The 14,171-nt window shown below is 37.2% G+C and overlaps 1 protein-coding gene across 5 annotated transcripts in view; it reads right to left on the bottom strand.

Annotated features, from left to right (window-relative positions):
* Positions 1 to 2,580: 2,580 nt before the first annotated feature.
* The window catches only part of BRCA1 (BRCA1 DNA repair associated), a 29,042-nt gene continuing 17,451 nt past the window's right edge, over positions 2,581 to 14,171 (bottom strand). For all 5 annotated transcript variants that reach the window (XM_085314755.1, XM_085314752.1, XM_085314757.1 and 2 more), the window contains 11 exons: positions 13,981 to 14,110; positions 13,645 to 13,811; positions 12,934 to 13,259; positions 10,549 to 10,636; positions 9,160 to 9,237; positions 8,658 to 8,698; positions 7,526 to 7,609; positions 7,074 to 7,128; positions 5,651 to 5,724; positions 5,074 to 5,134; positions 2,581 to 3,758 (listed from right to left, as the gene is read on the bottom strand). In XM_085314755.1, coding sequence (XP_085170881.1) covers positions 3,655 to 3,758; positions 5,074 to 5,134; positions 5,651 to 5,724; positions 7,074 to 7,128; positions 7,526 to 7,609; positions 8,658 to 8,698; positions 9,160 to 9,237; positions 10,549 to 10,636; positions 12,934 to 13,259; positions 13,645 to 13,811; positions 13,981 to 14,110 — 1,208 coding nt within the window. In that variant the 3' untranslated portion in view covers positions 2,581 to 3,654. The remainder of the gene's footprint in view (positions 3,759 to 5,073; positions 5,135 to 5,650; positions 5,725 to 7,073; positions 7,129 to 7,525; positions 7,610 to 8,657; positions 8,699 to 9,159; positions 9,238 to 10,548; positions 10,637 to 12,933; positions 13,260 to 13,644; positions 13,812 to 13,980; positions 14,111 to 14,171) is intronic.

Here is a 14,171-nt window from a genome sequence, read left to right as displayed (position 1 = left end):
TATGAGGCACCCATGGAAACACCAGTCTAACAGCAGAATAAAGCTGTTGTGGAACATAATGTTGTTGAACAAACTCCTGCCATCCCGAGCCGTGATCAAGCCCTTGCTGGTCTCTTCTCCCAGGGAAGGAGCAGCATCTGGCAGACATTGTCTACACACTACAGTGTTCCTGGTCTAGCTGCTAGCAGAAACAAGTTGCAAAGCAGGGTCAGTAATATCTATTGTCAGGGAGGTGGGAACAGGAAAGGATTACAAATGTCTGTAGAGTTTTGTGATCTGCCATTTTGTATGACTGCTACACGACTCAGCCTTGTAACCTGGACAGCGCCATCACATCATGCTTGCTGGGGCCCACAGTCCTGAGAGCTGCAAAACATTTCCCACTCTGGAAAATGAGGTCTAGTGGTTAACAGAAGCTGATTGAACTGTATTGCTTCTGTCAGCTTGCACAAGTCGCAGTGCAGAAAAGGCTCAAGCACCCTCTGTGAATCAGCGAGGGCTGATGGATCTCTGCTGCTCTGTGGGGCAATGCAGGGAAAGACTCTGGGYAGAGAGTGCTACAGCCCTTCTGGAACCTGCCCACTCCTGCCTGCCATGCCGATATTCTCCAAATTCTGCCATTGAGCCCGTAAGCAGGAAGCTACTGCATTAACGATGCACCTCAGCAACAAAACCTTTTCCCAAACAAGAATGATTAGGTGAAGCTGCAAGGCAGGCAGTGCAAGCTAGACAGCCCCCTTCTTCAAAGTGCCAAGCAAAAAAGACAGCAATCCCTGCAGAGCCAGTCAGGGCCSCAACTGCTGCAGGAAATCCCAGCTGCTGGTTTCCTCTCACCTTTGCCTCCTACATATGGTAAGTAGATTTGCCACCCAAATATTTGTTTAGAGCAAGCCCCAAGCTCATTTACAATGCATAATGACTACATCTGCTAGGAGATGCATTTAAAGTCTCTGTATTACAAGAGTGAGAGCAAGCCCCTCCTCCACATCCCTTTGGAGCCGAAGCAATAAGGTGCCATCCGTAACCTGGCAGGAACATAAGAAAGGGTTAGGAAGGGTCCCCTGCAAGCAGCCACTGTCACCAGTCACCCTGCCTGTGCAGTGACAAATCTGTACATCATGCTGCACAATCCTGAGTGGGAACAGCAGCACTCTGCCACTACCTTGCACATTCAGGCTGTAGTGAAGACTGGGAGCTCTTTTAATGAGGATTCACAATTACCTCCCCCACCACTCACCCTTTTCCAGGTTAAACAAACCCAGCTGGAATTTCTACTATATAGATCCTCCCAGCACTGAGCCTGCAGTGTACATACTACACAGGTGTTTCCAGCCACAGCAGCTGCAGTGGCTTCAGATTCCTGCACATTAAAGGACTCTGAGTGAGGAACTGGATCAAGAAGTTTTATTGATAAGGAACTTTGTTTCACATATAGTGTATCTACAGTTGTGTGAGTGTGAAGCTTTCTAACTGATAGAAAAAATGTTTGAGGCTAAGCTTCCTAAAGAACTAGAGAAACTTGGATGTGTTTCCTGTAGTGTTGCCATGTGTAAAAAAAAAAAAAAAATTTATTCACAAGGAGCAGCAGAATGCCAACGGTAATTTATTAAAATTGTTTCGTTCATCTGGTTTAGAGGTTCAGTTAAAATTATTCTTGTTCTCTCTACCATTTCCCAGTCCCTAAGTTCAACTCTTATTCTGTGAATTCTCTTTTGTGTTCACAAGCCTYACTTTTCTTGTTTCATTTTTAAAGGGAAGTCAGAACAAGCCATGTAGTGAATTCCAAGCTTTAGGACATCCAAAATGAGATAAAACATGCCAAACAGCAAAGCAACATCACATTTAGATTTCAGCTTCCAGGATTTAATTAAGTAATCCTCAACTAGACTCTCAAAATAATTGAGCTTTTCTTTCAAAGCTTAAAATCAGATGTAGGTTACTACAAAATTTCACACGTGGCACTTCATTAAAAAGTTGCCAGAGACATAACCATCCCCAAGGAGAACAGCAGCATCCCAGGTGTCTTACATCTGCTGACAATTATCTAGCAGGAGCTAGTACTTGCTAGAAAGGACAATGCTTGTGTCCAGATCAGAGGAACAATTTCACAATAGCAGCTGCAAGACAGTCTTGTTTGGCCTTTGCCTCTCATCTAAGTGGCAGCATTTAGCCTTCATGGCTTTAATCTTCTGAAAGGTAGATTAAAAAAAGCTTCAGAGATAAGAGGAATGTCAGTCTGAAGGTGAGGCTGCGTTGAGCAGCCTTGACAGTTATGAAACACTGTTGCACATAGAAGAAAACAGTGATGTACCTTGAACTGAGCAAATGCTTCCACACTCATGCTACCAATAGCAAGCTCTAGTTGGACTACATTTGCCTCAATCTGGAAACTGCAAGGCACTTGATAACATCTGCTTCTCATGCTGATAGAAATTACAGTTGTGCCCTAATTTACATTTATGAAATCTCCTCCAGCAAGTCTCCTTCCCCACCATTGCAGGAGGTTAGACTCCAGAAATATTGTCATGTATCTCTCAATGTAGAGATTGAATAACTGATTCACACAAGAGCTGGACAATTAAAGTACTTGTCAATCTCATTTTATTTGAGTGTTGCAGTATTTACAAACATACTTTATATAACTTTCTAAGACAACCTAGCATCATTAGACTCCCAAACAATTCTCTGAATTTGGCTAAAAAAATTTTTAAAGCAACTTTATGAAAATAGTTTCTTTTTCTGTTCTGAAAGTACAAAATTATTTATGAAGCCGAATTGCTTGGCAACAGAAAGAAGCAATACATTTTATTCATTAAAAAGTAATATATTTTCTTTGTGGTCTCATTTTGCAGGCAGGGCTTATTATATGTCACTGAGATACTAAATTGCATCTGTTTAGTATTCCTTTTTCATAGGTTCTACATACACTTTTCAGAATTAAGACTGACAGTATTGGTTTACACCTGTGGTTTTGAGGATTAGTTTATGCTGAGAATCAAGTGTTGTCTTTTTAGGGAACTTGTAGATGATTTTTCTCGTTTGAACATGTACGCATTTTTGTATACAACAGTTTCAACAGGAGAGCTCTTTGTATAGCTTCCAAAACAACTGTAATCCCTGGCCTAAAACCAGGCTGATTCATTAGTGATCACAAAATTATATTTCATTGTGTTGGTATATGCTCATCCTAATTCAGGGTATGTATTTATGCAAACAAAAATACGGCTGTTACTGAGTCGTGCGAGTTACATTTTGATTCAAGTCCTGAGCCCCATATAACTCATGTAAGTGACTGTCTCCAAAATGTCCTCAAGTAGCTAGCTGAGATGGTAAATAATGCATTACCATTTCTTTGAGGAGGCCTTGTTCTAAATTTTCTTGTTAGATTCTGATTTTTTTTGATTTGTATCACATGGGTCTATGGACTACTTTGAAATTAGAAATGTTATTCTTTTAAGTAGTAGATAATTCCATCTTTGCATAGTAATGCTACTTAAGTAATTTTATTGCTAGTAAAAGTGTAGTTGTTTTACTCCAAAATAAGAACATGACTCAAAGGTGCTCTCTGCATAAATTACTTATCCTTAAACCAGTACCAAAGTAACAGCACTGATGAGAATTTCAACACAATGGCAAAATAACTGCAGATCACCCTTAGGACACAAGGTAAGCATCAAAATCCTGGCACTCATAGCAAGCAACACTGTCTAATACCCACTCTCGAGACACCACAGCAACATTGTTCTTTTGCTGGATTGCTGCAAGACAAAGACATAGATGGTAAAACAGTATCAGTGAGTCAAAGCAAATTTAAGGTGAGCATACCCATGTCTTCCAGATTAAGCTATTTAGTTTATGTTTCACATTTTCAAAACCTTGATAAAAAGAAAATATACATCTTAACAATGCAAGTAATATAACTGTTCTATAGAGAATGGCTGTTTGACAAGAAGTCAGGCAGGAAGTTTTGAATGCCATAGAATAAGCGCTAACAGCTAAGAGTGCAGGCTTTGATACCTTTTAATTTAGGATCTTGGTGACAGAGGCTCAGTTTTTGTCTGCTCAGCCATACTGAGTATGTGACAAGTAATGAGTGTCGCAGAGAGAAGCAACAGAATATTACTGAACCAATCCCAGACTCTACATTTATCAGTTTTGAGAAAGGGAGAAGAGGATCAGGAAAAACACCACCACCACCACAAAACGGAAACTGAAAAATGCCCTTTTGCCCACCCTTCTGCCAAATTAAYGCCTAATAGTTAAAATCATTTGAAAATTCAGGGCTTTTTCTTTCTCCCAGTGCCATGGAAACAGCTTTTTATTTACAGCATTATCTCCCTGCCCTATTTTTCTGTTGGACTCCATTGTAGCCTAATGACTCAATTCCCTCTATCTCAAGGAAAAGTAAGTTAGTGCAGAAAACCTGAACTTTCAGTCTCATCATTTCTCTAGATCATTTTGATTCCATGGGGGGAGGTGGGTAATCAATTAATGTAGTTGGATGTTCTTTCCTGACCAGGAGAATACTGTCCCCATAGCATCATCCGAGGCTTTGYGCTACATAGAATCATAGACTCGGTAAGATTGGAAGGGACCTTTGGAGATCATCTAGCCCAACCCCCCTGCTCAGCAGGGTCACCCAGAGCACATTAGACAGGGTTGCATCCAGGCAGACTTGGAATATCTCCAGAGAAGGAGACTCCACAACCTCTATGGTACATCTTACTAATCCTCCACAAGCATGCCTTTCCACCTTTTAAAAAACTAGCTGCAGTCAGAAAACTTTCCATTAAGCTGACTGAGTATATGCAGGACACCTGAGCCAACAGCATATGGACAATAGGATCACATTTACATCTCATCACAACAAGTTGCAACTCCATCATTGACTCCTGAGACATAATAGTTTGTCCTTTCAGACTTCTCTTCCAAGACATTCCTCCACCCTCAGAGAGGGTGGGATTTTATTCTGATTCCACTACAGAATCTCTCTGATATTTAAGTACTAAAAACACAGAAGCAATAAACCATTCAATGTGTACCATAAAACAGTACATGACTATGTAGTTTTACCTCTGTAGTCTGTGTTTTCCATCCAAGCATCTGGCTGCACAACCACGACAGCAGTAGAATTCTAGGATTTCAAGAAAATAAAAATGCTACTGTTACCCRTTTCACATTAAATCACTCTCCCACCTATCTGTAGAGTGGTAACTGGGCTGACTCTTTGCTTCAGTACATCACTTCAAAGAGGACGTTAAGTAGTTGTAGGGGGAGAAAGACATCAGCTTAAGATTTTTCTATGAAGTCTGTCCAAGAATGCTGCATTAAGGCACAAAAGGCTGTTTTGCCGTGGGAAGTGGAGCTCAGTGCTGATTTCAAGGAAGTCGGTTATGTGAATTCTACAGAGTACTCTGATCAGTTCTCCACTAAAAGCTAGCCTATCTCTTAATATAGAGTAGCCAGGGACTAGAACAGAAGAATTGCTGTCAGGCAATTTGACATCACTGCTGTGCAAACAGCTCTCACTTAACGTACCTGTATGCACCAGTCTTTGGTTAGCCCATGAAGGCCACATAATCTTTCAGTATATTGGGTATTACGAATAGTRAATGGTCTATAGTAAAGTGTAACATTCATTAACACTTACTGTTTTGTGTGTGAACAGATGAAGTTGCTTCACTACAGAGGCACCACAAAGCTCCACCATCCATTCCAGATGTTCTAGATAAATCAGATAAAGAGCCTGTTACTACAGTGCTTTATATTACTTTCAAGCTGATACTGTTCCCTAAGTCCTGGTCATCCATGCCTTTGTTCCAAGATATAAACTGTATCATCTAAAATAAATGTAAGCCTTAGTAGAGAATAAGTCATTTAACTTTCTAGCCTGCTGAAGGCATCAATTATGTTGAACTTCTTCAGCAAGGGTAACAATATCATGACAAGATCAAGTTTCAAGTCCCAGATACTTTTGTGAAGTACTTCCCTCACCCTTTAGCCAGAGCACAAAAACCCACCTAAACCCAAAACTAAAAGACAAGCCACTAACAATTTATTTCTTCTTAAGGATGTAAGGCATGAAATTAAAATTGGAATCACAGGTTAGAAATACGATTCTCTCTCATTAACAAAAATAGGCAAAGTATTTAATTTCCATCAATTTGTTGAATTGATAGTGAAGAAAGTAAATAAGTCTCTTAAGTAGAAGAGTCATAATTGATCATCACTGCAGCAGGTGAAAGCACTGCATCCTCTGTAATTACTGTAAATGTCAAGAGATGTGGGATAATTCACCCAGCCAAAAATGAAATTATATTGGACAAATCAGACACTATGTTGTACAAAAAAAGAATAAAGCAAAAAAAGGGAAGAGAGGTACAAATCTGTTTAAATTAAATTAAATTCTAGTTTAAGTTTTCAAAACATCTACCTTTTATTCAATTTACTCCCCCCCCCCCAAAAAAAAAAAGCTATTCTGCTCAGCTTTTCTCTTTTATACAAACTGCTGGTTTTCTTGTATATTTTGCTTTTATATATCTGCTGCTAGAGAAAGAATATTACTCAGAGGATGTGTCAATTGCTAGAAGGACAATACTTAGGAACCGGTTACTAAGACAGAAAAAACCTTTCAAACACTAGTGTTCAATAGTATCTAAAACAATTATCAGACATGATGGTACTAATGTATTTTTCTTAGTTTCTTGAGAATCAGAGCTTAAAAAACAAGAAAACTGGGAGAGCAATTCTCTGATAATAAATCAGGGACCCAAATAAATCAAAACTGGCAGAATTTCCCACAAAATTTTAATAAAAGCATCAGTTGTCTTTAGAAAGAAAAGAACAGGTGCACCTGCTGAGGACATCCAAATATGAGAGAATATCATTGCTATTCAAGGGAGATAGAACTGGATAAAGCTGTACCTCATGGAGATATTTTGAAAGTTTAGGTGTAAAAGATGTACATGAGTATCTAAGAAAAGGGCAAATGCAAAACTCTGGAGAATGCACACAATTCCCCTCTGAATACTTGTCATGCTGAGAGTTCATTCAGTTCCAGCAAAATGACACACCTGTAGTCATATCAGTGAAAGGCCCATAGCAGCAGATCTCAAAGTCTTTAAAGATCTAAAAAACAAAGAATATTTTAACAGAGTACATATGGTATTTTTTCAGGACGTTTAACATGCTGGCTCATGGCACCTCTAGGACTGTTTATCAAGCTATCATTGTTGACTCACAAAGCATATCTGAAGCTTTTTGTAACCTACAAAACAAAAGAATCTTGCCACCTCCCAGCCCTGCCCCATGGTGTTCTATACTAATGTTATAAAAAGAGATCATTCACTCTAAGGATAGAGACTCAGTTAAGGATTTTTATCCATGAAAGATGAGCTCTGTCAGCTCTGTATATATGGTGCAGCAGAGGAACTGGAACAAATTCCAGCAATTCAGCTAGCATTACCTCTAGCAAATCTGAAATAGTTAAGGCAGGACAGAATTTTCCTCCCTGATACACTCATACCTTTTCTGTCAGAGATTGTCTAGCCCTCTTTGGACCTTGGTGGTTTCTCCCATTGATCACATCTCCTCTAACTTCAAAGTTATCCTGCAACATAATAGAAACAAGCAATTAGAAGTTAGAGATTGACAAGACTGTCCTGATTAGAGTCCTGGATAAGAACATAAAATGTCAGATTTCAGAATTGGAAATGTTACAGTTAAATGTGCATGGAAAAACAATCAAAAGGCTTTTCAAGAAAAATAATGGAGTGCAGTAACCAGACTCCTGCAGCACTGGTCACTTTTTTGAAGAAATAAGTTATAGTCAATGCAGCAGACTGTCTAAAATAAGTGCCACACTCCAAAATTAAAATTCATTTATAGAGTAAAGTTTCATTTGATAAAAATTAAGTATCAGTATATAATCTCTAGAACTTATTTAATTTTCAACATCTACTTTCTTTCACAGCATTCACTTAGCATATAGATTATAAAATTAACAAATACATTGTTGCATTTGATATCTGTCTCAGTCAACTCCTTATTTTCCACTACTTTCTTGAAAGCTCCCTGAAACTTTCATGCAGGCTAATCTATAAGAATATAAAAAGCAGCAGCATATTTTCAGTTTAGCTTGAAGGAAAAAAAAAAAAAGTTTTGGTTTTCATTATAATAGGATGCTCTCCTCAGTGCTTAAAAGCAATTATGGGACTGCTTTGCAAGACAACGCTAGCAGCTGTCCCATATTCTAGTATTTCTAGTCAGTTCTGTCACAACTACCCAAGCATAAGTGGACCTTTGATATTTAATAAAGTTTTGTTCCAACCTAATTCCTTTAGGCAGACAATACACATTTTCCTTTATGTTGTGATCCGTCAACATCGGTAGGAACAGTTTTTGAAAAATATGTCTATAAGCTGTTCCAAAAATAAAGGGAAACATCTTCAGTAACACTGAATACCTATAGCCCACAGAACAGTGGCTTTTGGTAAAACTAGGATCTCTGTTTTCACAGATGAATTTCTAACCAGCACAAACACCTCCAGCTGCCATGTATTAAATGCTTAGACAATGTTTGAGACTACTAATAGGTCCATCACTGTAACAACACYGTTTACACATCTGACATTTCACTCTTAAGATAAAAGACCTACCTCATCAAGTATCCTTCCTTCTTTAAAAGACTGAATTACCCCTAAATAAAAAGATGAGAACAGGAAAAGTCATTTTGTCCAGCAAAATTGTACCTCCACTGCCAACAGACTAGCTTCACTGCCATATTAAATGCAAGGTATTTAGTATTAAGAGGAACAATTTATTTAACTGAATATGATGCCTAAAAGTACCTTAAAAAAAAAAAACTTCCATAAATAATACTAATTTTGCATTAACCAATGCCATGCAGCTCAAACGTTTAGATTAGGAGGGGGAGAAGAACTAAATATAGTTATTTGAAAGCARAAAAAGTATTCAGAGGAGAAATAAGCTTGATGTTGCTGTTAAAAAAATTTAAGTATTTCGATGAAACTGCAAAACATCAGATGTCAGCATATTCAAGATATGAAAAGATAGCGGTGTTTTTTTGTGGAACAAGTGAAGAGTATATTTATGGTAGAAGGGCCTAAATTAGTTTGCTCCAAGAAAAGTTATACTTACACTGATAACTAACTACCCATTTTCTTCCTGCAATACCCAGAAAATACTTCAATGTTCGTTCACACACCAGCTCTGTATCTGCAGAGGAAAAAAGTATATGTAACTCTCAGTTTTGCGATTAATGATAAACTGCTCGGATGATTCTCACCTAAACGCRAAAGCCTTTTTGTTAAGTGCAACAGCCAAATACTTGAGCCATCTATGGAAAGGCTGAGAAATCCTAGTGCCCTAACATTTCCCACCTGAGTCTGCTAAATGCTATTTGTATGGATATAGCACAGTCTATCTCTCCAAAACATATGGACATGGTGTTTAKGATAGGCTTCTTGAAGACAAAAATTGAGTCCATTGATTTGGAATGAGAAGATTTTCTGGCTCCCTTTCTACTTTGGTTTTCAAAAGCAAGARAGGCTCACGTGATAGATCATATCCAAACACCCACCATCGACAAGTGCTTCTATAAGCAAGGTGCAAGCAGAGTATATAGCACATCCACTGTCAGACTTGGCTCAAAATATTAAAAAAACAAAACAAAAGCTTTTGTTCAAAAGTTAATGATACATTCAATAATGTGTTTAAACATAACCTGTGCTTAGGCATATCAGCTCAGTAACGTAATGTTACTGAGAAACGTTAGGCTTTTTTGAAGCCTAGTCAGTATAACGTTATTCATTTAGGAATATGCTATGTTTGTCAAATTCAAAACAGTGCTATCATACTTCAGTTTTGATAAAGTTTCTTCAGACTTTTAATAGTAGGATTTATGAGCCCTAAAAAGAACACAAAACAATTTAAGTATTTTAAATATGCAAATAATTGTTCCAGTGAAATTGTAGTGCTGCTTTGTTTCTATGGAAGCATGCCTTCCCTATCAGTAACCATCAGAAGTATGCATACAATTAGGCCTCATTTTTCTCTTCTATTACAAACTATTGTTTCTTCTCAAAATTTAGACTAAAATGGCATTTACAATTCCTGCAATGGGTTAGGAACTAAGGCAGCATTTTATTTTCAGAATGTCTGTATCCTATTTCTTCAGGAACTGTCTTGCTTTCCTTCTGGTTCTTTCTGAACGATTTGATGTTAACTTGCTTTTAGCACCTGAAAACTGTGATCAAACAGCTGGAGAAATAACCATTACTTAATGTTAACTTCAAACCACACAAGGAAGCAAAACACACTCACCCTGATTCTATGAAACAGAATGAGAGATTTATGTTCCCAAGTTTAAACAAAAAAATCCTGATAAAAGAAGAAAAACRATGAATGCCTTCTTGTAATCAAACTGTTTAAACTAGATTGCTGAATTGTCTACTTGTTGGTTAGCCCAGAGTTAATATTTTATATGGTCTATAAATATGGGGTTTGTTCACATATCTCCCAACAAACCTGTTTTCATTATGATATGGGTTGTTCCTTCGGTAACTTGATTAGATAAAGTGCTCTGAGTTTTTCTGGCAAACTTCTGGACCACCAACTGAAAAATAGTTAAAAAAATTAATAACTAGTAAAACAGATTTGAAAAAACKTTCAGTTTATGATAGTAAAACATAAGGCAGTTATGTTAAAATAATGGTCTTATTTGTGGCTGGCACACAGAGCCYACATTTCTTTTACAGATACAGTAAAATCACTAATTTTGACAGCCTTCAACAGGATAATGTAAAGAAGAGCTCTCATTAGCCAATAGTTTAGGAACCAAAGTAGTCATAGCCTCCTGGAAATGTGTCTTAGAAACAGGTTCAAGCTACTGATGGTCACAGAACAGGAAAACATGAAAGATCAGTAGTACGACTGTCTACATGAAGCTAACACACTTGTTACTGATAACTGAATGGTCTTTTCTCAGCAACAAATAAAATTAACAGTCAGACAGCATTTGCATAATACAGAAGGCATTAACCATGCACCTCATTGGTCCAGCACCATTTACCAAACAATATCAAGTGATTACAACTTCCTTAGTGGAAGCCATGTGGGGCCAACAAATAAAACCTGTACTAAAAAGTTTCTACAATACAGAACATACTATAAACAAACTGTTTTATTCTCATGTTGCTTTATGCACAAGGCCACRTGATTCAAGAAAGACTAAGCTATAATGACTAATACACTACCCCTACTAGCATTATTAGAAATTCAGAATTACTGAAATCCTCACTGTGCTGCAGCATTTGAGTAAAGCAGCAACAACTGAGATCAGCCTAATACAAGTTTCAGAGTTAATTACATACAATATATTTCTCAGCAGCTTTCCTAATAATTTGTTTTAACACATTTTAATACACAAAAAGGTTTTCAAAGTTATTTCCTGCATGCCATTAGTACAGCTTAAAGCTAGCACACACAGCTAAATATTTATTTTTGATAAGAATGTTTCCGAACAGCCAAGCAATGAAACACTGAATAAAAAAGTTTYTATAGAGCTGAATTTTTAGTAGTCATTAATAATGATGTTATTCCTTGATAGAAGATGGGTGACAAAAATGAAAGCTGTAGGAAGGCRTATTTCCACATTCTGATGCACAATAATGGCCATCAGACCGCAAGTCACTGAATATTGTATGCAAGCAACTGAGGAGAGTGCCGAACAATCAATCCCTTGTTGATTACATTCTTAAGGCAAGTAAACTCCAGAGAAAAAGACTGTAATGCCTAGCATTCCAAGTAATAGTATCACTGGCTTTTTGCAGCTATGGCGTAAACAGCTGTAATGTGTGATTTTACYCAAGAGAGAGTTCATTCCAAAAGTCAGCTGGATGATTTACTACAAATTTAAGCAGCACCGTTTTACACCATTTGTTCTGAATAGAGTACCAAATATGAAGTAATTAAAAGAGCATGATATTATGAAGGTGATATCTAAAGTTCTTTTCACCTGCATATGCATCTCACTTTAGACTGAGAAGTGCAGGCCTTACAATATTCATTCACCATGACAGAAAATACATCACCAAAAGCAACTAACTGTTAGACTGCAGTTTGTTTCTCAAATTGCATTTACCAAATCATTTCAGTCAGCACTATCCAAAGCTAGATAGGTAACAGAACGGCTTAACTGGCTGCCTGGTGAGAATAACAAATCCATTTAATTACCCATAGCTGATTTCTACTAGGAAGYTGTCATAACGTAAAATCATCATACTTCAGCAGACTCTGTGAGAAAACATGCATCTTTATTCAGGATGACATGTGAATGCACGCTTAAAGATCATCAGATGCTGAAGCCCACAGTCAACAAGACCTCCTTATGCATGTTCTTGTTCAGGAAAACATTTAAGTTATTAACACAAATATTTGCAGGTGTTTGGAGTGTTCTGAATGGAGAGGACCTGGACTAGAAAAAGGATGTGGCGAAGTCAAAGTAGAATTATTCACTCTTCCGTACCTTTCTGGTATATTTGCATTGTATGGATGTCTGTTACTTTCAACAATTCAGAAATAATAAATCTATTCAAAAATTAGAAAAAAACAAAGTTTTATTCCTAAGCACGGGGACCTTCTTTCTAGAACATGATTTTTCCCCTAATCACTATGCAGCCATTTAAAAATTCAAACTTTATTAAGCTTAATAGTACCATTTATAGACAGTTTTGTTCATATTTCAGGAATGAAAAATGTCTAACTTGAGTTGCTGTATTACTGATCTATAATTCCTGTAACATTAACTTCTACTTAGATCTCCCTATGCTGAGACTAAACATTTCTTCAGGACTAAGGTAGTCATCAGGCATGACTAACATGGGATTTCTAAAAATTSTAAAATATACTTACATGTTCACTTTGATTCAGACCTGATGCCACAATTGACATTTCTCTCCTGTTAGTCACAGCGGGACTAGTAGCACTTTCTTTCACAGATGTATCGTGCAGAACAGATGTAGGAAAACACACACTTCTCTCCCATTTACATCTTTGATTACAGCTTCTATTAGCATTTTGAGCTACAGCAGAACTATTTTTTGTTTCTGCAGTTTGAGGGTGGAAAAGCTTTATAGAGGAGGAAGAGCTGTCTGGACTCGTGCTCATATTTCCACAGAGATTTGATAAGACAGATGCACTGTTTCGCTTGGTCCCAGATTTTCCATCAGCTCCATTTTCTGAAGGAAGAGAGAAATCATTCCTTGAAACAGTTTCATGCTACTTGTAGTCATTTTGRAAGGCTGTTCCAAAATATGTTGCAGTTATTTCTTCTGCTTATTTGCTTACAGCTTCACTTTTGCCTCTATCATTATTTTTTCCCGATCTATAGCTGAGATACTAGAATGCTGAAAATACTGTCTAACCTCATCCTGTTGGCAGCCACACATTTAAACAGGTAGGTGATCAAACAAGAACAAACTAAAAGTAGTATCTTTTTAAATTGATGATGAGTATATAAATTTACAAAAAGAAAGTTTTATTTTGCTCGTATGTAAAACATATCAACAACACTGGGAAAAAGGAAAAAAACAAAATTTGTATAAAATCCCTCTTAAATGTTACCTAGTTCAAGCTGACACTGACTATACTCTTTCACTGCTTCTGGCAGGGTTTTTTCCTCTTTAGAAGTAGCTTTGTTCTTCAAAACACTGTCACACTGAAGGCTTTTCTCGAGATCTGGTCTCTTTAACAAACATGATTTAGGAGAGGGAAGCAATAGTTCTGGAGACCTTGAGAGAGAGAAGTTGGAATAGTTTGTTTTTTTTTTTTTTTAAACTATGTACTCTTGTATGTTTACACAGCAACAGCTAAATTAATGCAACTTCTAAAAACCTGAAATTTGTTTCAAAATTTCTTTTTTCTAATACAAGTCCATAAATAAAAACAAAAAGCATTTACCCTTCTTCTAGCTCTTTGATTTCACTCTTGGAAGAATCACTTGTCTTAAGATGAAAATCATCAGGTAAAAATCCCTTTGAACTGCTGCATTTGTGATCTGCAAAATTTACTTCTGAGGTTGACTCTATCCCTTTAACAAAGAAGAGCAAACAAAATAAAGACAATTGTTTTCAACTGTTTTTTCAAATGGG

The sequence above is a fragment of the Rhea americana genome, unplaced genomic scaffold (genome assembly GCF_003343005.1).
Source record: "Rhea americana isolate MKP2758 unplaced genomic scaffold, rheAme1 scaffold_410, whole genome shotgun sequence".
Classification (NCBI taxonomy): Eukaryota; Metazoa; Chordata; class Aves; order Rheiformes; family Rheidae; genus Rhea; species Rhea americana.
This window is presented reverse-complemented; position numbering and strand designations above follow the sequence as displayed.